The sequence below is a fragment of the Empidonax traillii genome, unplaced genomic scaffold (genome assembly GCF_003031625.1).
Source record: "Empidonax traillii isolate 1590-97213 ecotype Southwest subspecies unplaced genomic scaffold, ASM303162v1 scaffold13:size3042203, whole genome shotgun sequence".
Classification (NCBI taxonomy): domain Eukaryota; kingdom Metazoa; phylum Chordata; class Aves; order Passeriformes; family Tyrannidae; genus Empidonax; species Empidonax traillii.
The window spans coordinates 678,026-705,984 of NW_020955206.1; the positions used below are offsets into that span (position 1 = coordinate 678,026).

At 51.8% G+C, this 27,959-nt stretch overlaps 1 protein-coding gene across 1 annotated transcript in view; it reads right to left on the minus strand.

Moving 5' to 3' along the window:
* Window positions 1–993: 993 nt before the first annotated feature.
* The window catches only part of JPH3 (junctophilin 3), a 54,412-nt gene continuing 27,446 nt past the window's right edge, over window positions 994–27,959 (minus strand). The window contains exons 3-5 of the mRNA XM_027890345.1: window positions 17,507–17,631; window positions 11,668–12,590; window positions 994–1,490 (exon numbers count right to left, since the gene is read on the minus strand). Of these exons, the coding sequence (XP_027746146.1) occupies window positions 1,410–1,490; window positions 11,668–12,590; window positions 17,507–17,631 (1,129 nt within the window). The 3' untranslated portion in view covers window positions 994–1,409. The remainder of the gene's footprint in view (window positions 1,491–11,667; window positions 12,591–17,506; window positions 17,632–27,959) is intronic.

The following is a 27,959-nucleotide window of genomic DNA, read 5'->3' on the forward strand; positions in this document are numbered from 1 at the left end:
TTTTTTTTTTTTTTTTTTTTTTTTTTTTTTTTTTTTTTTTTTTTTTTTTTTTTTTTTTTTTTTTTTTTTTTTTTACAGGGACATGTTGGAAGCTGGAATATACATCCTGCATTACAAAGTGCAAAATACTACATGCTCAGAGCCCAAGCATGATGTCTGAAACAGTCCACAGCAAGATGTAAGAGACAAACCCACCACCCTCTCCCTCCTCTCTGGGACATGCTCCAGGTGCTCCTCCCCAGATGCCTTGGAAAAACAGGTTTATTTTTGCTTGGTTTTGTTTTATTGTTATCCCAAGTGGGTCGGAATTGAGCCCTCTCTCCCCTGGCCCTCCCCACCAATCTGCTTCCCGGCATCTCCGTGCACACGCTTCGGGATGGGATGGGATGGGGTGGGATGGGATGGGATGCTCCTCACCAGCACGGCACAATGACCAGCAATTCGTGTTGCTGATGGTGCCTCTAAGTTTTTTGGGGGTTTTTTGGTTTTTTTTTGGGAATCCAGGGACACATTTTTACCCAGGAGAAATTGGTTGTGAATTAAAAGTAGCACTGGGTGGTTTTCCAGCCTTGCCGTGTCAGGGAGCAGCCTGGGGAGGAGGAGTGAAGGCAGGAGGGTGGTGGGGCTGCTGCTCACACCTCGTGTTCCCTATTCCCCCCCCCCCCCGCCCCAAGGAATTTTGGGAAAGGCCAATTGCTGCTTTGTTTTAAAAACAAATACAAAATGGGGCCCCTTTTCCCATCTTTTCCATCCAAACAGGGTTCATGCCTTCCCTGTGCTCCTTCTCTCCTCCTTCTTACAGCAACATTCCTCCATTTCCAAGGGGAGAAAAGCCTGATTTTACTTTTCTCTCCCATTTGTCATTAAAGCTGTTGTGGGTTTTCCTGGGAAACTCAGCCTGGAGCATCCCAGCACCCAAACATACACCAAACAAACTCTCCCCATGGTCCCCCCATATAATTTCCAGTTTGGGATTCATTACTGTTGTTATGACCATTTTTTTTTTTTTTGGGGGGGGGAGGGGGATGGTGAGGGGAAGGGAAACGAGGTTTTCTTTTGTTGGGATTCCTTCTCATCCTTCCCAATGTTGGGGGGGCAGAGTGTTGATAGCATTTTGCCATGCCACACAGCATAGTGTTATACAAGCAAAGAATTTTGGCTAAAATCCAAAAAACATTACCCAGGAAAAAAGGCAAACTGTGAGTGAGACTCGATCATTTGTTGTTCTTCTGTGAAAAGACTTGGAAATTGTCGGAGGACAGTTCGAGTTATGATTTTTCCCTTTGTTTTGTTGTTGTTTGTTGTTTGGTTCTGGTTTGTTTTTGTGTTTTTTTTTTTCTTTGTTTTTTTTGTTTTGTTTTCCCATTCATACATGTAACTGTTATTTTTGCAAACAAGACAGTCTTGAATTAGATGAAAAAGTTAATAAACAAAATGGCGACTCCAATATTTAGTAAGATCACCATGACTACCAGGATGGGAGCTGAACCCTGGAAGAGAAAGAGAAGGAGAGCAGTTAGAACGGTTGGAATTCTGCCCAAGGTTGCCTTGTAGCAGGGTCAGGAGCCTTGAGGGGTCCAGGCAGGTCTGTGGATGGGCAAACCCTGATTTACACCCCAGCAAGGGATCCCAAAGTGCCCAGAAACCCTCGGCGAATTTTTTTAGGCTTCTAAGCAAGCACCTGGATGCACCCATTGACCAAGCCATGGACTTCCCATATCATTCCCACAGGAAATCTGGCCTTAAAAAAATTAAAATTGGTTGTTTACCAGGGGGTCAATGAAAATGAAGAACCCCATTTATTGGATCATACAGTTATTTGAGGATGGTTTGAAATTGTCTCCACAGGACATTTCCCAATAAACACAATTGTTTCTCCAGGCATCCTGGTAATGGCAAACAGTGGTCTGTGTTCAGGCAACACTTTGGGAAAGCTCTAATAACATTTCCTGAGGTTTGTAAGAACTGAATAAAGCATCTGGGAATTGCCTGGAAGTGTTCAAGGCCAGGTTGGATGGGACTTGAGCAACCTGGGATAGTGGAAGGTGTCCCTGCCCGTGGCAGGGGGTGGGACTGGATGAGCTTTAAAGTCCCTCCCAACCCAACCCATTCCAGGATTGTGTCATTCTGCCTGGAAACCATTGCAGGAACTCTGGCCCATGGAACACCCACCACAGCCTGGGTTGAACATGCCCTCAGGAGCATCCATTGCTTTCCCCTGAGCATAAGGACAGCCCAGACAACTGTGTGGGACATGACGAGGATGTGGTCTTGGACCCCATTAGAATCCCAGGAATGACAGGAAGAGACCCCTCAGCATGGGGACTGCAGACAACCCTCCAACACATCTTTGTGCAGAACATTGGTCAGAAAAACCTCCATGTCATCACCTTGTCCCTGTCACCCCATCCCTGTCACCCCATCCCTGCCTCCTCATCCCCGCCACCAAACATTCCCTGTCCCAGAGTGTTAACGTGGCTCACACCAGGGTGAGCAATCCTGTGTGCAGGTAGGTGGTAGCTATTTCTCGGAGTAGCTGGGATCCTCAGCTATTCCTGCTGCAGCCGAGCCGTGCCAGCTCTAACTGCCTGGAATGCTCTAAATCCTTTCTCCAGGCTCCCGCCCTCCTCCTAACGCTCCTGTGGCTGCTGGGATGGCTCGGGGCAGGGGTGGGCACCCTCTGGGAGCTTTCCTTGTGCCACTCTGCAGAGCTGCTGGAAAATAAAAGGTAAAAACACCGTCCTTGCTGGCCAGAGCTCGTTTCATTCCGAGCAGGCTGATTCAGTTCGCAGTTGGGAGTGGGTGGGAGCGAGGATGCTGGAGCTCGCTGGAAAGGCATATTTGTAGCTTAGCAACAGGGTCAAAGGCAGCCAACCAACGGAGGGATTGTGGAGAGCCTCTCCTGGCAGCCAGGTATCCACGCCCGGCTTCTTCCAAAGGCAGAAACCACCCCCTTGTTGCCAGTCCTCCCCCTTCTCCAGCCCGGCCGCTGCCAAGCCCCGCGCTGGCGTTATTGGCATGGGGGGGATTAGCTGCATTTCACAAGATTATTGGGTTTTACCATTTCTGAGCCCGTGGTAATATAATAACAGATTGCAGGCGATTAGCGCTGTCATTGTTGCTGTTGGCAGGGCACGGGGACACAGGGAACGCTATCGGATCCCTCGGCCCCGCAGCCAGGGAGGGCTCGGCCGTGCTTCCATCAGCCCTGGGCCACTCAGTGGTTGAGTTCCCTGCCAAAAAAGCAGCAAATATTTGTGCCCCTGCTCTGCTCACACCACTAAACCCTTCCAATTCCCTGGAGTTCCTCATAAACGCTTTGGGATGGACCTGTTGGGCTGATGGGACAACCTTTCACAACCCTTCGGGACTGGTGTTCACAGGATGCTGATGGGATGTGTCCAGGGATACACTTTTTTGGTCACTTCTCCCCAGTGTCAAGCAGCAGAACAAGAGGAAACAGCCTCAGGTTGCACCAGGGGAGGTTTACATTGGATATTAGGGAAAAATTCCTCACCAAAAGGATTGTCCACTCAGGGCAGTGATGGAGTCCTCATACCCAGAGGGATTTAAAAACCCTATGGATGTGGCATTTGGGGACGTGGGTCAGTGGTGGCCTTGGCAGCGCTGGGGGATGCTTGGACTTGATCTTAGAGCGTTTTCCAACCTAAATGATTCCAAAGTTCTATGATTTACAGACCAGTCCATCAAAGCCGTGCCCTCATGTGGAAAAATGGGGGGAGCCAACACCCACTTCCATCGGCAGCACCTGCCTTCCCCTGCACGGATGTTTTGCTCGGCTCCCTGGCTCAGTCTGTGCCTGTTTGCATCCTGCATCCCCTTTTGCGGTGCAGAGGCAGGAGAAAATCCTTCCTTTGCCACTGCATGGGTGGGATCTTCCACATTTGCCAGCAAAAGCATCCCAGGAATAGAATGACCAGGGAGGGGAGGGGTCTCTGTGAACCGAACAGCTCTGACTGTCTGACAACTCACAAATTCTGCTTCCTTTTTACAGTTCCTTCTTTTTAACACCCTCTTCCCTATGCCAGCTCCATGGAGGGCTCTCCAGGCAGGAATGGCAGGTAGGGCTGCTCCCTCGGTGTGGGGCTGGAGCCCTGCCCACGGCAGCTGGTGGATAAGCAGCTTTGAGACTCCAAAGCTTCTGTTTTAGCTCCAATTACGAATCCTGCTGCACCTCTAAACCCTTATGTCTGGCTTATTTCTATCTTGTCAGGTCTTTGTGCCTTCACCTCTGCTCAGAGGAAACACTTGCCCTTGCCTCCTTTGATGGCCTGGGATATGTGTCATCCAAGAAGTGATTCCAGCTCGGTGCCCGGGCAGGAGATGAATCATTTCTGGAACTCTGCTTTGGAAGAGATGTTCTGCTGAGCCCAGCTTGGCCATAGGTCACTGAACTCCCTTTTGCTGCAGTTCCAGTCATTGTTTTAGAACCAGTGGCTTTTACAACTCTTCCCACCACATCCCAACCCTCTAACGGGAGCCACTGCCTTTGGAAAGAAGAGACAGTGCCCTCCATTTGAAACTTTGTGTTGTCTGGTGGAGCTTTATCTCATCTTTGGCCTCCTATAGAATCATGGAATGGTTTGGATTGGAAGGGACCTTAAAGATCATCTCATTCCAACCCCCTGCCACAGGCAGGGATCTCCTGGAGCCCAAAGAAAACCCTGAGGCTAGTTGGGTCTATTTCTTGAGCTGGGCTTTGTGTGTCAAAGACAGCAAGAATCTCCAACACTTTCTTTAGCCCTGCAGTAGGAAATTGTGAAATCAGGCCCTCAGGAGCTGGGAAATTTGGTTAAACCACCCTTCCTGCCAGCCAGGAGCCAGGCTCAGCTCTGGAATGCTGTCCTGCCTCCCAGCTCTGCACCCGCCCTTCCAGAACCCGCTTCCCTGGGAGGCAGACGCCAGTTGGCAGCGTCCTCTCACCCAATTTTAGCTGCCTAAATGTTAGACATCCAGCCTGCACTCCCCATCCAGGCTGTCTGGAGCCCAAGTGACGTGGGATGAATCCCACCCAGCATGGCTACCAGCCTGGCTCAGGGAAAGGAAACATTCCAGTGAGCTCTGGTGTGCCCGAGCATCCTCCGGCGAGAATTTCACCAGCAAATCCAGGCTGGGATTTTTAACTTTTATTTTGTATAATAAGGTCCCTGGAGGGCTTCACAGGAGAAGGAAGACATCTGCCAAGGGTGGGCAATGTAGATTAGCTGGGCAAAAGGGTCCTTTTGTATCCACAGGGAGAACCTCCGAAGAATTTTTAGATTTCCTTCCAAGCTTAAAGAACAGAAACTTAGACATAAACTCATGGATACACTAAAATATGAATAAACTCTTGCTATGGCACAGGAGTAATAACAGTAATCCTAGCTGTAGAGTAATTTCTGCCCCTCTGTCTTGTTTGTTTTTATCCTGTAAGTGTTGTGTAGCAACTCCAGAGTCTTACTGGGAATACGAGGGACAGTTGGTTTACAAATGCAATTGTAGCATAATTAATTTAAGCATTAACAATCCATTATTATCTGTTATCACAGGCTACAAGCTCTGCCTCTCTGCCATGGAAACCATAGTGCAGGTTACCTAGGAATCCCTCTGGGATCTATTAAGTGTAATTACTAAGGACTTGGATCAGCAAAAAAAAAAAACTATATATGCACCGTTTTCCAGCCTCAGCACTGCGGAAAGTGCTGCAAACTTAGCAGCTCCATGACATTTGTGCTGAATTGTCACATAATTGCCAGGAACAGGCTCTGTGAAATGGGTGAGGAGCATTTAGCAAAAGAAACATCAGGGATTCACTTTGCTTTCTCCAGTGGATTGCAGCATCTCCCGTGGCTCCAGGAAGGGGCCCGGGAGATGCCAGACGTGCCTGTGTGAGTGAAACTGAGTTGGATGGGATGGAAAACCTGCTTCTGGGGGAGAATAAGGCTAAAAATATGAGGATTTATGCTGAGAGGGTGCCTGTTAGTGAACTGGTTTGTGCCCCCTGGTTCAATGCTCAGCTTAGAGGTGCTGGGAGAAAACTCTGTCTACAGTTTGTTTATGTGTGTTTGGAGCTCTCTGTCTGTTTGCTCATCTATGTTTGGAGCTCTGTGTCTGTTTTTAAGATTTTTGGTTCTTGTGCATTCAAAAGTTGGTGTTTGATCCCAGAGTTTTCCAAGCTAAACAATGTGGAATTGGGCTCAAACCCCTACATTGAATCCAGGATGTCAAGAGCAGAGTCAGCAAAGGTGCTCCCTCAGGAACATCAAAGGGCCCAGGAGATGAAAAGGGTTTTAAACCGGACCCTGTCAAGCGAAACATCCCATTCCTCTGTGAACATTATTCACCTCCTGTTGTTACACATCACACCTGCGATGTCTGAACATGAGAGAGATTAGAACAGGAACATTTTCTGGTTATTATTTGAGACAACCCCCAAAAGGTTTGCTCTGCACACACTGCAGCCCCTGGGGCGAAGCTCTGCCTCATTCCAGAGGGGTGAGAGGGATGGCAAGAGGGCTCCTCTGCCTCCTTATTCCCATGTAATTATGGATTCTATTTGTCTGGACATGCAGGTCCCATGGCCATTTGGGATTAGGGCTGAATCTGGTTGAGATGAGAGAAATGAGGGAACCCAGGGATGTCTGTGTTAGGAGACCTGGAGATGGCTCCTGATGGGGAATAAAAATAAATGGAAAAACCTGAAGCTGGAAGACTAAGACCACAGGGATAAGCCAGGGGGTTCAATCCCAGGGATGTTAATGCCAAACAAGTCCCCAGGTGCCTTTCCCAGTAGACTGGTCCCAAGCAGACATCTGGGAGCATCTCTGCGCACAACCCAAACAGTGGGTGCCTATTTGGGACAGAGAAAACACCCAGTTCTTATTTTTAACTCATTTTACAATCTCTAGGGCTAAAAGCGCCCAACTTCTCCAAAGAAAACATGTCACTTCGAGGTCAGTCCCTTCAAGAATAACCCCACAGCGCTGGAGAAGGGGAGCATCCCTCATGGCATCGGTGGGGAGGTGCCATTTCTGGCACTCCATCCCCTCCTCCCCGTCCCGTGCCAGGCTGTGCCCTGAGCCCCCTGCCCTGATCCCTCCCTCGGCTCCCTCCGGCTGCGCGGAGCACTCGGCAGATCCCTGCTCCTGCTGCAGATTGGCTGCCTCCTCCTCACTTTCCCCAGCGACAGCGAAACCTGCTCGGAATATCTTGATGGCAAATACGCCCCTCGCTCGCCGCGCGAGGGAGGGAGATGCTGCAGCCCTGGAATCCCTCCCCGCCTCCCCCGCGGGGGCCTGGGGGGGGGGGGACAGGGGGGTCTCTCTCGGAGATCCCTCGCCCAGGAGAAGCCTCTAAACTGCCTTTGCTGCAGTTTTTTTTCCCCCGGATTTGTTTGCAGGAGGAGGCAGCGAACAGCTGAGAGCGCTGGGATTTTATCCGCCAGCCTGTGACGGTGGAAGGAAATGTCAGGGGTGGCTGGGGTGGGGTTATTTTTTGGCTCCTGCCCTCCCATCGGTCTCGATGCGATGAGACAGTGGGATTTTAAAGGGCCAAGTCTCGAGCCTACTCACGTCTCCAGGGTGCCTTTAGTGAGACCACGACGTGTCCCTGGAAGTCTCCACCTAAACGGCCGTGATTGCTCCTGCTAAATGAGGACAGGCAGATGAATCAGGCTCCGTTCGTGCCTGTGCACCGGCCCTTCCCGCGGGCATGCTGAGCTCCTCTGTGCCCACAGCCCTTCTTGTCCCTCTCAGAAGCTGCAGATGTTCAGCACCTGCAGAAAAGGAGATCTGGTCTCTTCTTTTCCCCCCAGCCCTACAGTGTGCTGTGTTTTGTGCAGATGGATAAAAGGGTTGCTGGTGTTTTAGAAAGCCACTTTCCTTTCTCAGTTGCTCAACAATTCCTTTTTTCCTTTCCCATTTTAGATCTCCTCAAAGGCTCCAGGAACCTCTGAGGCATCCAGGCACAGGCTTGAGCTTTGTGCCTCGTGGGCCTTTAAGGATGGAAAGGATGGTGACGTTCCTATAAATCCCTTAATCCGACAACACCGACACCGGTCCCGGCACATTGGTTCCTTTTTCCCTCTGCCCCAACGCTGACAATTGATGGGAGTTTGTTCTGTGAATGAGGGGGTCAGTGCACACAGAGACACAGAGAGATCAGTTGGCTTTAAATGTGATTTTAAAGCATTTGTGTGGTTTCAGCACTGGCTCGATGACCCCGAAACCCCCAAATCCCCTGAGAGCGAACGCCAAGCAGGGCTGAATTTCATCAGTGTTATTGAGTGGTGGCCTCAAAAAATGACCTTCCTAAGAGTACTTTTCAATTACTTATGTGCAGCTCCAACAAATGGGAGCTTCTTTAAAAGGACTGGTGAAAAATGACAGAGAAAAGTTCCCACAGCTCCTAGAGCAACCTGTAAGTCTGACTCCTCCCTGGAGTGTGCATTCCTACATTTGCAGGGGGGGAAAAGGCTGGAAATGAGGGACCCCACAGCCTCCAGCTGGTCCAGAGAAATCAGGAGCAGTGGGGTTTTTTGGGTGTGTTTTTGTAAGCCCTGCACTGCAAGCCTTCTCTGGTGAGCACTGCCAGAGGTGTGCCTTCTCTGGAAGCTGGGCCTGGCACTTCAACACAGAGCCAGCTCACTGGGCTCATTGATGGCTTGTGTAGAGCTGGTTTATGGCAGATTATTTTTAAAACAAGCTAAGCTGGGAGGGTGACCTCAGTTTGGCACAGGGATACTCCAGGTAGGGCAAAAATAGCCCTACTCAGCTCCGAGCATCCTTCCCGCTCATTGGCAGGCACCTTTCTGGAACAGCCCAGCTGCCTGGGAGATGAGAAATGCCCTTTGCAGGGAGCAGCTTCCCAGATGGCAGTGCTGTGGATCCCAGGGAGGCAGGCTGTCATGCAAGCTGAGGCACTGTGGGCACGCACACACACACACACACACACACACACACACACACACACGTGCACAGACACGCGTGTGCAGCCGGCCCTGCCCCAGAGCTGCCGCTCACCAGGGAGGACGAAGGGAAGGGGAATTTCAGTCTAGTGTGTGAGAAATGGAGATTTGGGGGAAACTGAGGAGCCTTCGTTCTGTGTGGAGGGATCTGGAGCACGAGCAGGATGCAGCGGATTTTTGCAGGATTACGTGTGTGAACGGTGAATGTTCTGCCTTGCTGAGCGCACACATGGAGGTGGATGTGGGGACTGTGGGGTAAATCCTTCCCCCTTAGTCTGACCCTCCTCTTCCTCGGGGACTCACCACGCTCACTGAAATTTGAAATGCTCTGAGGGCCTTGATGGCAGGTGCAGGCAAGGTCGTGGGTTTAGGCAGGAGGTTGGAACACACATCCCTGTACCTCCCATTCCTCTCCTACACCTCCCCCTGCTCCTCTCTGACCACCCCCTCTCTGCCAGGCCCCTGGAACCAAACCCTGCTAGCACCGTGCAATTCCTGCTAGAACAAATTGTTGCTGGCATTGTGGGTTATTTAAATCCACATATTATCTCTTCCTCTGTATTACATTAGCTTCCTCCCAAACCTTCGCCATCTGTTCCACCCTCGGTTATGAATGTGAGAAAACCGAACATGCTGCTCCACAGCTACAGCACTTCACAAGTATGATGTGCATCCTAATGGCTTTTCCATGCGCTCTTCCACTCAGGCTGTGCCCCTTCCTTAGTGCCCAGGACTCCCTGGGAATAGCCAGTGATGTTGTGCTAGTGGCTATTTGCCTCCAGTGCTGTGAGGGAGGTTTATGTGCGAGGTGGAAGTCTCGACAGCGTGTCTGACACGGTGTGGGTGGAGAGAGACCCCAGGACTGTTTGTGCCAGAGATCTCCTGAAGATCGTGTGGCTCTCGGTGAGGAGAAACTGTGGTTTCATCCCTCCTTTGTGATTCATGTCTCTCCCAGCTCCCTGCTGCCACGGGAGGTCATGTTGTCAAAGATGCTGCAGCATCTGCGAGTCCCACAGACTTCAACAGGGTTGGTGTCTGTGCAATTACTGCTGCTGCTCTTCCCCTGTGAGAGCCTGTCAGGCTCCTAATGCTGCCTGTCATGTCTCCAGTGCTTCCAGGCATCCACACAGGCAGGTAAGGACAGCCTGGACGGCTCAACACCCGCGGGTTTGCTCAGTGGGGTGTGCTCAGGGATGAATTCACTGGAGCTCTGTGTTTTCTGGGCTCAGGACGTGTCCTGCAGAGCAGACACCAGCACGCAGTGTGCTCAGCTCCCCTCGGAGCCGTGTGGGTGCTCCCGAGCCTGTGCCGAGCTCACAGGATGAACAGGAAGGCAGAAAGCTCAGGGCTGTGTGTGTGGGGGGGATTTATCCACAGCCACAGCACGGAAGCTGTGGCAGATCAGTAGTTTAGTCCTTCCTGCATCCTGGCTGCTCCTGGGCTGCAGATCCCACCTTTGGAGGTGCCAACACCTTGGCCATGTTGGCAGGGTGCTGGAGGAGCAGGGATGCTGTAGGTATGGCAACTGGAATCATCCCTTACACACCATCATGCCTCGAGCCCAAATTTTCAGCGTGACTGACAAATTCATTTCAGTTCCTTGACCCCAAAACACCCAAGCACCATCCTCTGCTCCCCTGACAGGGAGATTTAGATCCTTTCTTCTGCCAGAGCCTGAAATATCCCTGTCTGAGCATTACAGGTTTTCCACTTCTCCTGGGTTGGTCTGGGACATCCAGCCTGGGGCACCTCCAGCCCTGCCTTGTGTTTGGCACTGACTCGACAAGGGGCAATATGGGGCAGTGGCAGCTTCCCTACTGGCCCCATTAGACCCCCATGACCTCTTCTAGCAACGCCAAAGCAACAGGGAGAACAAGTGAGGAAGTTTCTCCATGATAAAACCAGGAATCATCAAAAACCAGGGTTGCCAAGAACCTGAAAACCACACAGCTCAGCCTCCTCCCAAGGAGGTTCAGCTCTGCCCAGGTTCCAACTGAGCTGCTGATGTCCAACCAGGTCTTAGACCCTCTCCTCCCCCCCATCCACCACAGTCTCCCCAGGCAATTAATTACAGCCCTCAACTCATTAGCGATGGCTAATGGCTCGCCCCTCCTCTAAGACTTGAATTTAAGCCCATTAATTCTGTTCACCGAGAACAGATTATTCCCTTCCACTTTGCAGCAGCTTTTATGTGTTTGAAGATCACTCTGTCTCCTCTCCTTTGGCCTGAACACCTCCTGCTCTTCCCAGCAGCCACTTAATGCCCGAAGTATCCTTAACCCTCCCAAAATGAGGAGCCCAGGATGGGATGTCTCACAAGGGTTGTCCTCCACACACTCCTGGACCACCATGAAGTTCTGTTGCCAGAACCAACAAAACAGGTTAAACCAAATGGAATCATCACCAATGCCTTGTCTACTCCTGCAGCTTTTCCATTGAATTCCCAGCAATAATGGATTTTTATCCAGGGGCTGGGCTGCAAAACAAACTCAAACTCGCTGCTCACATCCTCCAGTGAAAATCCTGCTGTTCCCACCACAGCAGTCTTCAGGGAAAACCTCACAGGATGGGAGACACGAGGAGGGGGGATCCAAGGCAAAACCCAACAATAATTCAGGTTTTTCAGTTTTCCTTCCCATCCCAGACCCACAACAGCACCAGGTTTCTCCACCAGATTTCCACACCCAGTTTCTCCTACTCACCGTACTGGATTTGAGCGCATCCCCACTGTCCTCTTCAGATTCTAGTGCAACAGGTAAAGATTTCTGTGGCGGGGAGAAGGTTAAGTCCCACCTTAGTAGCCGAGGTTCAGCTTTGTCCCCGAATCTCAGGTTTTCCAGTTTCTGCACCGTGGGCTCTGCAGAGGAAGCTGGCCTGAAATTCTCTTTGTTCTGGGACTTAGACCTCAGTCTCTGAACCCCGAAGCCCCGCTCTTCCCCACGGTGGTCGTCAGCCACGCTCCTGCAGCCTCCCCCTTTGCTGTAGTGTCTTTTTTGGGTGTGAATCTCTTGCATATAAGAATCCATCCTCATGAGGGGCTTCATCTCCATCTCGTAATTGCTCATCTTCTCCTCGTCCAGCTCAAGCAGTTTGGAGCTCCCTGAGCTGTGGTTGTGGGACCTGTGGTGGGAAGTCCATGAAACCGTGGCAGGGGAATCTGTCCACCTCTCTCTTTGCTTGTGGTTGGAGGCCGAGTGTTTGTGCCCTCCGCTCCGACCTCGGTAGTCTTCGGGGGCGGGGGCCGCCCCCAGCTGCCCAGCGCGCAGGGTCCCGCTTCTCACTCCGCGCGTCCCGCCGGCCTTCTCTTCGCTGCTCCAGCTGTTGGGTCGCAGGTAATCCCCGCCACGCCCCTCCAGCAACATCTGGATCTCCCCGCCCCTCTCTTCGTCCACCGAGACCTGCCTGGAGAAGTGGGCGCTCTTGTTCCTGCAGGAAGGGCCCAGGGGGGGCGTGGAGGAGGGGCTGGCAGGGAAGCTCTGCAGCGGGCTGTCGTCGGGGGTCAGGTCGGACGGGGTGGTCCCTTTGCGGTACAGCTCGGGGCTCTCCTGCTGGAGGGGGGTCCCGGTGGACAGGACCTCGATGTCATCGCTCGAGTTCTGGCGCTTCGGTCTCTGGCATTCGAGCCCTTTTTGTGCGGCCGTGAAAGGGGGAGGAGAGAGGGGGAGAGAAAGGCGACAGGGTTATTTCTATTCTGTGAGTGCCCGCCGGGGTTTTCATGTCGCAGAACAGCGTTGGATGGTTGGGAAGAGCAGGGTGGCATCGGGACAGCAGCACCTCAGCACAATAAACAGCTGCTGCCACTGGACCCAGAGAAAGGCACCGCTGGTTTGACACCAAACCCGCCCTCACATCACCCCCAGCACCCGCAGAGCCGCCCGGTGCGAGCGGCTGCAGCCGACACGGGAACGGTTCTGTAGCCCCAGGGATATGGGGAAGCCACTAATGATGCAAAGCTGCTGCTGGGGGTTAGTATGATTTTTTTTGGGATCCATCTGATCACTTTTTCTCATCAGTTCCCAGTCTGGAAGCATGAGAAGGGAAATGTGTGATGTGTCTGGTGGCAGCTCACAGTTTACCCTGCGCTCTGTGTGTGTGGTGGGTGCCACTGGGATCACCCCGTGGTCCTGGACATCCCATGAAACATTCCATGCCAACGGCTCTCACACCTCTCCTGGGTGGGAAACACCTTGGCTTTCTGTCAGGTGCAGAAGGGAAATCTCACCTCGAAGTTTTTCATAAAGAGACGGCCACATCTGGGCAGATGTGCAAGGGAAATCCCACAAACCTTTTATCCAAGAGCTTTCCTGCCCCACACAGACCAGGAGAACACGGACATTTCCCTCCTCAGCCCCTCTGGGTGTGCTGGAGATGACACAGGTGCCTGTGCCTCACATACATAGGCAGGACCACATACAACATAGACCATCCTCCTCACTCCATCCTGGTGATGTCTCTTCAGTCCCTTCAAACCCAGAGATTCCCCAGACAGTGTCTCTCCGGGCACAGGGACTTCTAAGGGACTGAACATCTTCTGTTGCTGAAGGAACACATCGCTCCTCCAGACAGTAATGAAAAAACTCCAACTTGTTAATCATTGATAAAACACTGAATTATTTCAAGGGGGTTCAAGCTAACAGTGGTTAATTCTCATTTTCCCCTCTCAAGTTGTTCCCAGCTAAAGCCATGCTAAATTACGGGAATAATTTGATAAATATATTAAGTGCCTAATGCCCCTGAAATGCGTCTAATTGCGATTGCCATGGCCAGGCAAGAAATGAGGCTCCAAAAGGAAGAGCTCAATTTCTTGCCGTCATTTAAAAATAAATGCTTAGAAATGCCTGCTCTGATCTTTCCACTTCTGTTGAGGAATTTTCTCTCTCACGTCTATTTGGGGAGCTGCTGGTGCTGGTGCCTTCACCCAGAGCCATTCCCAAGTCCCACCATGTCAGGACTGGGATACGTGTGGGGCACATGGGAGTGCGAGGCTGGATGTCCCCATCAGAACTCTTACAGGGGAGGTGAATAGAAACAAGCTTGGAAATCTCCTACTGAAGCAATTTACAGGAAATTATTTCCTAATGACTCAATTTTTGGGGACAAGACTCAGACAGTTCAGCCTTAGTTTGTTCCCTGTGTCCCTGTTTGTCTGTGGGAGACTGAATTTCCTGGGATTTATCCAAGGCTGCTGAGGAATCCTGGTGGGAAATTGTTGTGAAGGACAAAGGTGGAGCTCACCCCCTCTGCTTTCATGCAGAAGAAATGTCCCTGGGACAAAATACAAACTGATTTTGTTGTTCAGACATTCCCCTTTCGGCCACTCTCCGATACCACAAATAGGAAACGGAGGCACGGAGGGAATAAATGGCTTTGGATGAGAAGGCTGGAAAGCCATCTCTTGGAATGGGCTCACCACAGACTTCGGGTGTCCCTGTTTGTCTCAGGAATCTTCCACAATTCAGGTCTCCAGGGCCTTTGCTGGAGTTCCAGGCACTTGAAAGCTTCCCACCAGCTCCAAGAACCCCAAAGCTGATCCTCAGCAGCACAACCAGCGATGGCCTTGCTACACCCACCACTCCTGCACCTTCTCTGATCCCCAGAGCCCCACAACAGGGGCAAGAAAGCCCAGTGATGCTCCAGCATCCTCACCCTGGAGCCCCACATCATGTTATTAAGCCCTACCTCATCCTAAATGTGCCCCTACCCACACCTGCAAGGAGCTGATCTAACTCTGCCTCTCCATGGGTTGATTCCCTGAGTTCTGCAGCCCCTGGCTGGGGCTCTGGGAGGAGCAGGGATGAGGTGCTGCCCCCCAGCCCTGGAGCTCACAGGGATCCAGGCATTTCCTCCCTCAGGAATCCGGCAGATGCACCGGTGCCGTCCTGCCGGCTTTTGACACCCAAGGATGTGCAACAATTATTCTGAGCTAAAATTAGTCGTGGAGCACGTGATGTTCCTGGAAGAACGGCTGTGAGAGCGCGAAGGAGGGTGCGGAGCACCGACTGTGGATTTCCAGCAGGATTGAGGCAGCTGTGCCCAGCCCAGGAGGCTTCAAAGCCAAACCTGTGCCCCCGGAGCACCCACGTTTGGGATTTGGGAGCGGTGCTGAGCTCCTGCCTCTGATACTGCTGTGCTGCTGTCACCCTGGGGGACTTGCTTCAGCAGCACCCATGGACTGACCCTGCCGCGTCCAGGAACCAAGGAGGAACAACCACGGGGAGAGTGATGGGGTGGGAGAGATCCCCGTGGCTGATGGAGATGGAAAACCACAGGGGACAGGATGCAGGACACTGAGCAGGGATATTTTAATTTTTCCCAGGTAAACACCTTTACCTCAGGCCTAAAGGCGTTGCTGGAGCCTGTGCCTGCAGGTCTGGAGTCTGTTCTGTGGGAATGACCAGGGCAGGATGGCGGTGGACATGAACCCCACTCTGAGTATCCCCCAGCCCTCAAAAAACCCTGTGGGGTGGGGGCACCCAGCCCCCAAAAAACCCTGTGGGGTGGGGACACCCAGCCCCCAAAAAACCCTGTGGGGTGGGGACACCCAGCACCCACAGCGCTCGCTGGGTAAGGTGGGTGGTACCCAGCACCCACCACACTGCAAGGAGCACATCCAGCACCCACGATGCTGTGCCAGGAGGGTACATCCAGCACCCATGGTGTGGGTGGCACAGCACCCACCACAGTGTGCACAGGGACCTGCAACACCCTGGAAGGGATTCAATCCCAGCACCCACAGTGCTGTGCAAGGGGGGCACATCCAGCACCCGTGACAGTGAGCAAGGGGAGCACCCAGAGCACCCACGATGCTGAACGAGGAGGGCATATCCAGCACTTTAATCCTGTGCAGGGGGGGCACATCCAGCACCCAAAATAAGGGGGGCACACAGAGTACCCATGGCACTGAGCAAGGTGGGCACATCCAGCACCCACGATCCTGTGCAAGGTGGGCACTCAGAGCCCCTGCAGTGCTGTGCTGGGTGGTGGCAGCTCCTCCACCCCTGTTCATCCACTCCCCCCGGGCCGTTTGCAGCCTGAGGTTCCGGAGATCGTGGGGTGTCACAACCACTCCCACCTATTATGTGCCTGAGTCGCTCGGCAGGCGCTTCCAGGTTTCTCGACACATCTCGGATGGTGTGTTTGTTTTTTAATGTGCTCTAAGTGGAACTGCCTCCTTTCCCCTCCCCTCACTCACTCCCAACCCACCCAGGCGGGAGCACCAGCCACACGAACCCCGGCACAAGTCAAGCACCGTGTCCCCGTCTGGAGAGGTAGTAAAAAATGTATTATCTAAAAATATCTTTCCAAGAGGTGATTTAAAACAGCAAAGTCTCTTGGCAAGAGGAAATGGAGATGAGGAATATCTCAGGGCCGAAGGAGCCCCTGGGACCACACAGACCTGCGAGAAAGCTCAGATCTCTGATGTACAAATTGCACCTCGGCAGGAGAGATGTGTGTGTGTGGGGGGGGTGTTGAACCTTCTTCAGCGAGCACAGACCTGCGTGGGGCTCTGGTGCTCTGCTGGGGGGTTGCTCCACCATCCCAAAATGCCCATGGATGTCTCCTGGATGGGGATCTGCCCCAGCTCAGGCAGGCCCATGTTGGGAGCCAGCCCTCAAAGCCCATCTGGCTCATCCTGCTGAGCCATGGGATGCCCCGGGCTGCCCCCTCAGCCTCTGTGCCACGGTTAAGTGAGGACTGGGACATGGGCAGGCTGGGCCAAAAGATCCAATGATCCCTTTTCTCCATCCTCAGGGAATGTGAGTCACTGGCACCAGCCCCTGGAGCAATTAAGCTGAGTGAGTAATCTTCAGTTAAAGAGCTGGGAGGGGGAGACAATAATGACAGATGCCTCCTAATGAGGGCTTGGTGCAGGAAAACTTTTGAATAAACCCAGTCCCATATATTAATTATTGTGCTAATTACTGCTGTGGGGACTTGGAGCTTTCCTGCAGACCCCTGACCGACCACAGCTTCGCTTCAGCTCCCTCCTCCCTGAGCCTTTGCTGGGCCTGAACCTCTTGTCAATGAGCACAAATCTGGACAAACTGCGAAGGAATGTTGAGGAAGGTGGAAGGAAAGCAGGGTTTGCTACCAGGCCAAGCTCAAACATGGATTTTCCCAACACCTTGAAAGACATGACTGATTTGCACAGCCAAGGGAAGGATCAGGTCTTAGAGTGTGCCGGTTCAGGCATTCCAAAGAAATCATGAACCACACAAGCCCTGGGTGTAAAATCAGTGGTGACCTCTGGGACCATCTGCGTTTGCATTTTCCACCCAGAGCCCTTGCCATTTTTTTCTGTGCAACCGTCACGGACAATGGGATGTGTTTTGGTGTGAAAAGAGGAGACAAAAAAGCCCTGAACAAGGTGGAAGTGTGGAAGATTGAAAGCCTTGAGCCAAATCCCCTGAAAACTGGTGTTCCTGGGAGGTTTCCCGCCCCAAGAATCCTGGCGAGGGCTGGGAGCTGCGGGCACAGACTGAGCTTCTGCTCAGGGCTCACTTTTGGGGGGGTTGGATCTCTGCAGGGCTCGGAACTGACCGTTTTCCCTGTGCTGGAAGGAAGGCGAGAACTCTTTGGCAGTGATCCTGGCGATCCGCGCTTCCTCCTGAGCTTTCTGCGCCGCTGTCACAGCCGCCTCTGCCTTGGCCCTGGAGTGAGAGGTCCTGCAAGGCAACAGGAGACACAAGGACCACGTTAGGCAGCTCCTCCCTGCATGGACAACCCCAAATTGCCCCCACAGAACCCCTTTGCTCTGAAACCCTTTGGCTGCGACAGGGGAGCTGTCATGGGGAGCTTGGGGCTCGCTGAGGAACAAGGGATGTTACAGCAACAACACGTTCATGAGCTGCTTCCCGGCCTGGAAATCAATGTGGAAACAGGAGCAGGATGCTTTGTTCCCCCAGGGATGCATCACCCTGGAGCAGGTTGGTCCCCTGCATCCCACATCCCTCCGTGGGGGATCCCAGCCCAGCAGCCTCTCTGTGCATCTCCCACAAGCCTCTGGAGTTGAAGTGCTGAATTTAAAGCTGGTTTGGTTTTTTTTTTTAACCAAAACGATTTGCTTTGGGATGAAAAGAGGAAGATTTCCATCCCCACCCCCATGTTTTGCGTAAAATGCTGGATGTAAATAAATACTGGGAGCAGAGGTTGGAGCGGGGGTTTGGCACTGGTACCACCTCCACAACCCCTCAACACATCTTTCTGAGGGCATTTTTTTCCCTCTGGATGAAAAACTGTCCCCTTCACTCACCAATGATTCCCCAAATGCTCGTGTTTGATGACATTTCATCCCATCACTCCGGATTTACACCCTCACACAGCCTCTCTAAGAGCATCCTCCGGAGGCTGCTTTGTCCCTTCCCCTTTTCCGAGCTATCCAGGCACTTTTAAAAATTCCTGTTCCCACCCCGGTGCAGGCAGCACTATAAATAGCTCAGCTGATTTCTTTTCCCTCCAAAATCAGGCCCTCCATCTCCTTTAATCATTTTTTTTTTCTGCTGCTCTCTGAATTCCCTCTAATTTCCCGACATCTGTGCGGGGAGGAGTGCCATTCCTGACAGGCTCCTAGAAATGGAAAACAGGGCCAGGAATGTGCCTGGCATTGCATCGTGTGGCACAGACCAGGGCTATGAACCAGGGGGGGTGTGACTGTGTGCTGTCACCTCCCTGAGCCTGGAGGGACGCCTGGTCCCTGCTCCCGGTGCCGTCACTCGTGTTCCGGCGCTGACACTTTCCAAGTGTCCCTGCCTTAACAAGGGCTTTATTTACATCAATGGGCTGCTTTGGAGTAGCCCTGGAAGTGGATCCAACCCGTTTTCCACAGCTGTTGAAGGTGGTGGAGGGGCTGTGGTGATGCTGTTGCAGGTCCCACAGGTCCCCTGTGAACAGTGCAACCGAAAATTGGGTTGAAATGGTTTTCTACCCACCTCGAGTCCAGTGCTCTCTCTGCTCAACACTCGTGCAGGGTTGGGGGAGTGGACAAACATGTTACAGCCCATTCCCTGACAGCTATCCCAGTTCTCTCTTTTAGGAGGAGCAGGGATGCTCCAAGCAGGAGCTGAAGCAAATTGCTAGGAGAGGAGGTGCAAACTGCTCCTGTTTTTCATAGAATCATGGAATGGTTTGGGTTGGAAGGGACCTTAAAAATTATCCAGTTCCACTCCCTACCATGGGCAGGGGCACCTTCCACTAGACCAGATTGCTCCAAGCCTCATCCAACCTGGCCTTGGACACTTCCAGGGATGGGGCAGCCACAGCTTCTCTGGGCAACCTGTGCCAGGGCCTCACCACCCTCATGGGGAAGGATTTCTTCCCAATATCCCATCCAACCCTGCCCTCTGGCAGTGGGAAGCCATTCCCCCTTGACCTGTCACTGTAGGTCCTTGCCCAAAGTCCCTCTCCAGGTCTCTTGTAGGCCACATTTTTGGCACAACGTGGTCTGTGGGAAAGGCTGGGACATCAGACCCACTGATTAAACCCCCCCAGTGCCAAGGATGGGGCCACCTGAGGCTTGAAAAAACTGACACCGAGGTTGTTAAACATCTGACATCTTCCAGGAGAGCCCCCCAGAGATGTGGATCCAAGGATCCTTCATCCATCTATCCCTTTACTGCCTCCTGGACTGAAAACTGGGGATATGCCTGTCCCTCCCATCCTGCAGCACATTCCTGGAGCAGGCTGCAGGTCCCTGCTGGCCTGGTACAAAGGATTAATAACGTCTGAGAGTGTCTGGACCGAACTCAGCAGGCAGGATTACACTCTGCCTCCCAAAACTCTTCCCTGGAGAGGCAACTGGAGGCACTTATCTGTCACTGCCTGCCAGAGAAGGAGGTTGGAAGCGCTGAACAGCAGCTTATGCCACCTCCAAGGGTCATGGGGACACATGGAGGTGTCTGCAGAGGGGGAGGAGCCCACATGGAGCCATCACCCAATTCTGGGACTGTGTGATCACCCAAGCTCTGCTCCTCTCTCCAGGATTTATCATCTCCCCCCTTTAGAGAATTCCAGAATCAGTGAGGTTGGAAAAGCCCTCCAAGACCATCGAGCCCAACCTATGCTCAACCCCCACCTTGTCACCCAGCCCAGAGCACTGAGTGTCACGCCCAGTCATTCCTTGGACACCTCCAGGGGTGGGGACTCCACCACCTCCCTGGGCAGCCCCTTCCAGTGCCTGACCACCCTTTCCATGCAGAAATTCCTCCTGATGTCCCACCTAAATGGGTTAAAATCACCACCCCTGGAGGGACGGATGCATCTGCATTCCTGGAAAACTCACTCCAGTGACCCGGGCCAGTTCATCCCACAGTCAGCCCACGAAGAGCAGCAAACTTTTAAAAGCTGAAACTCGAGGCTTTGGCTCAGAGAGGGTTAAAAATCAATCCCATTAATTAAGCCATCTCCGATCCCAAATACCCTGGATTCCCCCAAAGCGGATGGAAAGCGCAGCTTAATTGTTTGTAAAGCTCCCTAAGACGCTTGGAGGGGGAGGGGGAGGAGGCGCCGCTGGAGTGAAAAGCAGAATTATGGTGATCTATATGTTGTATAATAAAATACATCAGTATTCCCAAATAAATGCAAGTAATCCAGTTAGTGCTCGCATGACTTTGTCACATCCCAAATTTAACAGCTGTCTCCTCTACACGTTCCTGCTGCTCGTGGCGGCTGCTAAATCTTAATTCCCAGTTAATTGCCCGAGTTTATTTCCTTGCAAAGCGGGTTTTTCTCCACGACACATGGACAGGACCCGATCTGATCACTATTCTTCTCCTGCCCTAAGTGCTGCCGTGGATTTTTGCTGGAAACCACAGTCAAAATAAGGCTGGATCCTTCCCTATGAATCATAGAATCGCGGAATGGTTTGGGTTGGAAGGGACCTTAAAGATCATCTCGTTCCGGTGGGCTCATGATGGGATGAAGGAAAGAGTGATGCAAGAGGAGCTGTTTAATTCCTCCCACCTCCGAGCTTCCTCAGCCTCCTCCTCCAGCTGGGATGAATCCAGCAACCTGGCCTAGTGGAAAGTGTCCCTGCCCATTGCAGGGAGTAGAGCAAGATGAGTTTTAATGTCCCTTCCAACCCAAGCCATTCCATGATTCCAGGGTTTTAGTGCACTTTGCTATCCAAGGTGAACTGGGAGATGGTATTTCAGCAAGGACAGGGCTGGGAAGAGCCAGAGGAGCGATGGCCAGGACGGTTTGTGACTTTTCAGTCCCAAGGGTCCAGTTTGGGTCAGGGCAGAGAGTCCACGCTGGGACTGGCTTGGAATATTTTATTTATTATTTTTTTGCCAAGCTGACTCACTCTTCTTGGAGGATGAGTGGGCAAGTGGTCAAACTGGCAAGAGGAGCTGGCAGGAGGCAGGAAAAATCCCAACCAACCAGATTTCTGTAAATCTTCGCAGATCTCTTGTGATTTGGCCAGAGCCGACAAGGGAAGGGATAATACCTGTGCCTGGTTCCTAATGCCAAGTTTATCAGCTCCAGCTAATCTATAAGAAGCTGGAATCAACTGATTTGCAAGGAAGAACTTGGCTTTTTAGGAATTCCAGCAGCGACTCTGGACTGGCTTTTTTTGAGAGAGGAGTCAATGCAAGGCCTTTGTTGCAAACCTGAGGCTGGGGGCTGGTTTAGCCAAAAAGGGGGGAGCTCTCAGCAAAATCCTGATGAATTCAGGAAGGAAGGAAGCAAAATTGGAACCAGGTGAGGCTTAAGAGGTGTTTTGGTTAATGGAATTCTTTGGCAGGAGAACAAGTGGGACAAACTGCTTAAAAATTAGGCTGGAAATTAGAGCAAGTTTACAGAACCCCAGAAACATTTCCGAGCTGTAAATGGGACACCTGGAATTTCTGGGATGGCACCTGGAGTCACAAGAAACCTGGTTCACTACTGAGTCTCTCTCCATCCATTGTTTGAGTGCAGTGATAGTGCAAAGGGGGAGCTGGATCCAGGCAAGGGTTTTGCCATCCTTATTCCTATTTTTCTTGCATTTCTGTATGAAAAACACCTTTTTTACTCCTCAGTAAAAAACAGCAAACTCATGTTTAGGGTCAAAGGGAGCTCTGGGTTGGCTTAAATGTTTAAATGTTAAAAAGCATCATTTGGACAAGATTTCTGCAAAAGAAAATTCCTGAAATTCACATGGCAGCTCTTGCCAAGGGATTTCTGTTCTTTTCCAAGCAAACTCCTCACTTCCCTGATGCCCCCCTGAACTCGAAGCCTGGCCGAGGGATCCCCTCCTCAGTGGGATTGAGGCTTGACAGGAAAGTATGAAATTCCTGCTTTATTGTCAGGACCCTCTGCAGGGATGGAGACCCCCCAGCCCTCCTCCATCCCACACCCAGAGCTGATGGAAACCTCTCCTGAGCTCTCCAGCTCCTCAACAGGATCATACATGAGGTTGCAACAAGTCCTAAACACTTTGCACCACGTAAAAGGACCCCGTGGTCCCTGTTTTCATGGAAAACTTGCAAATCACTGAAGGCTTCACTGCGAGCACTGAAGGCTTGTAGCATCACAAGTGGTGAGGATGGAGTTAATCTGCCAGTGAGCTCATCCCTGGCCATAATGAACAGCCTGAAGTTTTCCTAAGGGGCCAACCTGGCTCCATTGGATTCACTTTGTCTGCAGGTCAATATGTAATCAGGCAGCTTTTGGGTTGATGTGTTTTTTTTTTTGGTTTATGTGTTGGTGGTTTTTTTTTTTTTTTTTTTTTTTTTTTTTTTTTTTTTTTTTTTTTTTTTTTTTTTTTTTTTTTTTTTTTTTTTTTTTTTTTTTTTTTTTTTTTTTTTTTTTTAATGCATCTTTATCTTCCTACAGGAGGAATGTTTCCTCCTTCCATTACAGAGCTTCATGTATTTTTCAAATGGCAAAATTCAATTAAAACACACACCAGCTGCGAGAGAATACTTCAGGAAAAATTCAGAGAGAGCATTTGCAGGCTCTGCCATCCGACCCCAGCTCTTGAAAAGCAGCGGGGGCTCAGGGAAAGCCTCGGGATGCACCTTGTTTGGGGAGGGATGGCTGGATGAAACAAGGAAAAGGAGTTTTACAGTCCCACCTCCCCCGTGTGTAAAAGCCAGGCTGGTATAAGCGCGAGTCCCTCCCCTGTGTTGATTCCCCAGGGGTTGTTTTCCACTCCCTCTGGCACAGCAGAGCAGGATCTGGCCCTAATTGCATCCAGCAGAGATGCACCAAGAAACACAAAGCACAAGTCCCCAAGTGATCGATGCCCGGTAACCAAACCCCAGAGCTTTGGGAGATGGGAATGCTGATGCAACCCTCTCCCGAGGCTATCCAATCGCTCCAGGATGGCAAAAGAGAGGCGTTCCCAGCTCCCGGCCCTGCCAGCGTGGGATTGATCTCTCTGCAACAGCACCAGGAGGCTCTGCCTGCTCCGGGCAGCATCTCCATCCCTGCCTGCGAGGAAGGGAGGCTTGGCTGGTCTTCATGCTCTCCTAGATGGGACAAATTGGGACTGAATTATTAATAGGCACTGCAGACTGTCTGGCTTTACCTCTGCGGGAGCAACCCTGATTTAGGGCAGAGCTGGGGAGAGCTGCAGTGTCCATCCCGCCTCCCTTTCCCCCTCCACGGGCTTCTCCGGGCACACATCCCACATCCAACACCTCTCTAGCCCCAGATCCCAGAGCAATAACCTGCCGGGGAGGGTCGGGGTAGGCACGACCCAGGGCCAGGCTCTGTCTAGACAATGCCTTCAGGGAATGGGGAGATGGCAGCAATTAACAACCTGTTTGTTATTTTCCCTATCTGGCCTTTATTGCCCTGATAAAACCCGCTCTTAATTCCGGCTTGGCTCTTTTCACAGCTCTCCCGGCTCGTTGTTATTGCACCAGGCTCGCCCTGAGTGATTTGTGAAGGCAGTAATACTGTGCTGGTACTCAGGGGGTGGAATATTAGACACACCAATTAGCTATCTGTGCATAAATTCCCATTTACCTGCTTACCACAGGCATATTTCCCTGCCTGCTCCCTCTGTCTGCTTTTTCCTCCACACCCCCCTTCCCCCCATCTCTGGAATTCTTAATCAAGGGAAAAAAGCTGCTTAATGTGACCTCTGACATGACGTAATGCAGCCAAAACCGTCTGCTCTGGCTCTTTGCAGCCAGACACAAAGCAGGTGCTGCGCATAGCAAAGAGAAAGCCTGGCTTCCCAACACCCGCTGCCAGGCTTCCCAGATCCACTGGGAGATTTTGGGATGGCAGGATGGATCATTTCTGCCTGGGCTCTGTGCACCTGAGCACAAGGAGGAGTAGCAGGAAACTCCCATCAGTGGGACAGCAAGAGGGAAGGGCTGGGAAGGGCTGGGATGGCATGGGACAGAGGGAGTGGGGATTGCAGGCTTGGAAAAAATGGCTCTGAAAGTCACATTTCAAGAGAATTAGAGAAAAAAAAAAATGGAACTCTTTAATCCCCCCAAAACCCCTCAGTGTGTTTGTTGCTGCCCAAGAAAGCAAAACACAGCGAAACACGGAAAATGTTGTGGTCAAAAGCCCAAATCCAACTTTCCCTGTGGTTTTACACTGGGAAATGTCACATTAAGGGGGGGGAAACCATTCCCAAGCCAGCTGGGAGACCTTGTGGAGAGCAGGTGCCTGTGGCCCAGCTGGGGCATGGAATGCATGAGGTCTCCCAAATTCATGGAAACGGGGTTGGAGCCAGTTCCCATTTAGCTCCAGGCAGCTGTGCCAGATCCTTCCCTACCTTTAAATTTTTGGAGCTTACAAATGGAGAGTGAATTCACTGAGGTGTCATTTGCCATTTTGTACTGAAATTCCATTTTTAAATCCAAGTAAGGGAAAAAAAAAATATATCCCAGGCTGTGTCCTTGTGTCCTGTGCCTTGCCTTGAAGATAAAATGAGTTTTGTTGGAGAACTGAATTCATGATATGTAAAGGTGCAAAGTCTTGGTGAGCTGCAGTAGAAGGATGGGTCATATCCCCAAAATTCTGGGAGGAGCAACTCAAACCACATCCCTAAGCTGGGTCCTCTCCACCATGGTCCTCTCCAGCTCACCTTATTCCCACCATCCCAAACCATTCACGGGGCTTCTCGGATTTGTTTATTTTATTCCTCTTTTTGCTAAACAGAAAATCCCAGCCCTGGCACAAGAAAATCAAACTCCTTCAACTTCAAAGGGCTGAGCCAGGTGAAGCTGGTACTCAGAGGCACATCTGCCACCATCAGCCAGGATGCTCCCAGCATTTCTCTGGCCAAGGGACACGTGGAATAAGCAGGGCCAGGCAGACTCTGCATTTCCCTCATGGTGGGTTTTCCTTCCTTTTAACTTCTTGCCCCCCAGCAAGGACAAAGCTGATGGAGATGATGCACAGGCTGCCCTGAGATGTTATTCACAGCTCACAAGATAATTAACATCTGGAGAGGGAGCCTCATCCCCTGCCATCTGTCACTTGGAATGAAGCTCAGGAGGAGGCAGGTGAGCGACGCGGCCGGGCAGTACCTGCACATCCCGGTGTTCCAGCGCCTGCCAGCCCAGACTGGGATTTGCCTTGGGAAAGGATGGCTTTGATGCCACTGTCCCACCTGACTGATCAAGGTTTGGCCTCTCTCCAGACTTTGCCAGACACAGGCAGTGGTGGGACAGGGAACTGCCCTCAGGCTACAGCTGAGCTCCAGGCGGTCCCCTCTCCCAAATCCAACACGGAGGCAAGAGCAAACTCCAGCTCCAGAGGTGGATTTTCCCCTTTCTTTATAAACTGGGGAAGGCATGAGATAACTGCAGCAATGTGAGCTTTGTTATCTACTGGAAAGTGATGCAAAACTATGAGATCCTACTTGGAGCAGGATTTGGGAAGAGCCAGATTCAAGGAAGGAGAGGAAGGAGCAGGGAGGATGTTTCTTGCTTTCTAGCTGTGGTGCTTTGGATAGGGCAGGTTTCCGTGATCTTACTGGATAATTGTCATGGACATAGTGGAAAATGTACCTGGTGGAAATGGGAAAGGCTGAGTCCCCCTCTCCATCCCCTGCCAGCCCTCCACACTCACATCCCAAAGGCACAGCAAACGCTCCTCTAACCCTGGGCAAAAATAGCGCATTACAAACGAGCCTGCCACTGCCAGGCAGGAGGCAAAACAGGTTGGAATGAATTCCCTAACAACCCTTGGAAAAAAAAAAAAAGGAAGTAAAAAAGAAAAAAAATAAAAGAAAAAGCAAAGAGAAGGCACAAAATCTCTGAGCAAGCTGGGCAGCAGCACCGGCTCATCCGCACACTGCAGATCTCTCCTGGCTGTGTTTAAAAGCAGGAATAGGAGAGCAGAAAATCCCGACACCGATGCCGCAGTCGGGTGGAGATTTTGGAATGCACAACAGGCCAAGCTGGAGCTCCCCGAGCAGTCGTAACTCAGCCTGCCTGGACATGTGGAGAGCTGGCTTTGGCTGCACATGCTGCTGACTGGAATGGCTTCAGGCTGGATCCTGCATTCCGGCTGCGTCCTGTCTCCGGGCAAAGCCGGATCCAATGGTGGCCCCAGCAAAACCCTCAGGAGCCCATCACTGCTGCTCTGGCCAGGGAAAGGCCAGGTTTTGGTGGTGGGTCTGGAGAGGTGGGTTGGTGGGACATCATCCATCTGCATGGATTCATGGAGGAGAGGAGGGTGGAGACATGGTCATGACCTGCCCATGGCAGGGGGGTTGGAACTAGACAGGCTTTAAGGTCCTTTCCAACCCAAACCACGCCATGATTCCATGACTACCCCCAGTCCAGCCACAAATTTGAAGGAAACATTGTGGGATGCTTGAAGACCATCAGAAAATGCCTGACTGGTGTGGACACTGGGTACCTCCTCCTGCCATGGCCTGCCCCAGGCTGCAGGTCAAAAGGTGGAGGATTTGGGGGACCATCAGCATCCCTCAGCATCCCAGCCTAGCCTCCATCACCAGATAACTCTCCATAACACTCCATTCTCCCTGTTTCTCATGCTGCCCTCCTCGCTGGGCCGATGCCACCATCGGGGTGGAGCTGGGGGTGGAAACCTCAATGTCAAGTGCAGCACAGGGAGAGAAAACCAGGCCACGGGTGAAGGGAGCCTTGGGAGCCCCTGCTCTGCCTCCAGGGAATCTCCCAAATCCCTTCGAGGAGCCACCAGCACACCCCAGCCCCTTGGGAATCATCAGAGACTCTTTCCTATAACCAAGGGAAAAGTGCTCAGAACAAGGGAATTTGAGGAGTTCAGGCAAAAAACTCCAGGTGAGGGAGGTGCCGACAGCAAAGCAAAGCTGGTCTGTCCATTGAATTGCAGTTTTGACACCTAAAAAGAAGGAGTTAAACCAAATTCCAACGCAAACCACAACAGAACTGCAAGGAAAAGTCTTTTTTCCTTTCCTGACCCTTCACCTCCTTCGTGTTTTGGCTGAAACCCTTTGGCAGCTTCACAAGTTTTGGTCACCTCAAGCAAAACAGACATTTGGCAAATGAACTTTCCAGGCAATTTTTTTTCCCCTCCCCTGCTGTTGGAGCCACAAAAGCCCCAAAGAGGCAGCGAAACGCTGAGCTCATGGTCCTCCCTTTCCCCTGGTGACGGGCTGATGGAGAGGGAGGATCCGTGACCTTCCTCTGTCCATGCGATGTTTCAGCCAGCCAACACCCACTAGCAAAACCCACCCTGGTTCTGAGCAAACGGCATAAAAACCTCACCCAAAATCAACCAAAACCTCCTTTAACTGAAGTCAAGATTTTAGTTCCAGCACAGCCTGGGCTTGGGCCAAGCCAAGGAGCTGAAATGGCCTCGGGAGCAGTGACAATGCTCTCCAGCTGTCGGAGCAGAGGTGGTTGATATCCAGCTTCACCACCCCGGGAGTTTTCGGACGCTCCAGCCCTGTGGGGTAGGGGACAGGACTCTTTTTTCCTAGGTGATGTAACAGAGGTCTAAGGGATGTGTTTAAACAGTCTGGTACTCCAAAAACCCTCTGTATTTTTACACTGGAAAACTGTATTTTGATCACCAGGGCCCTAAGAGA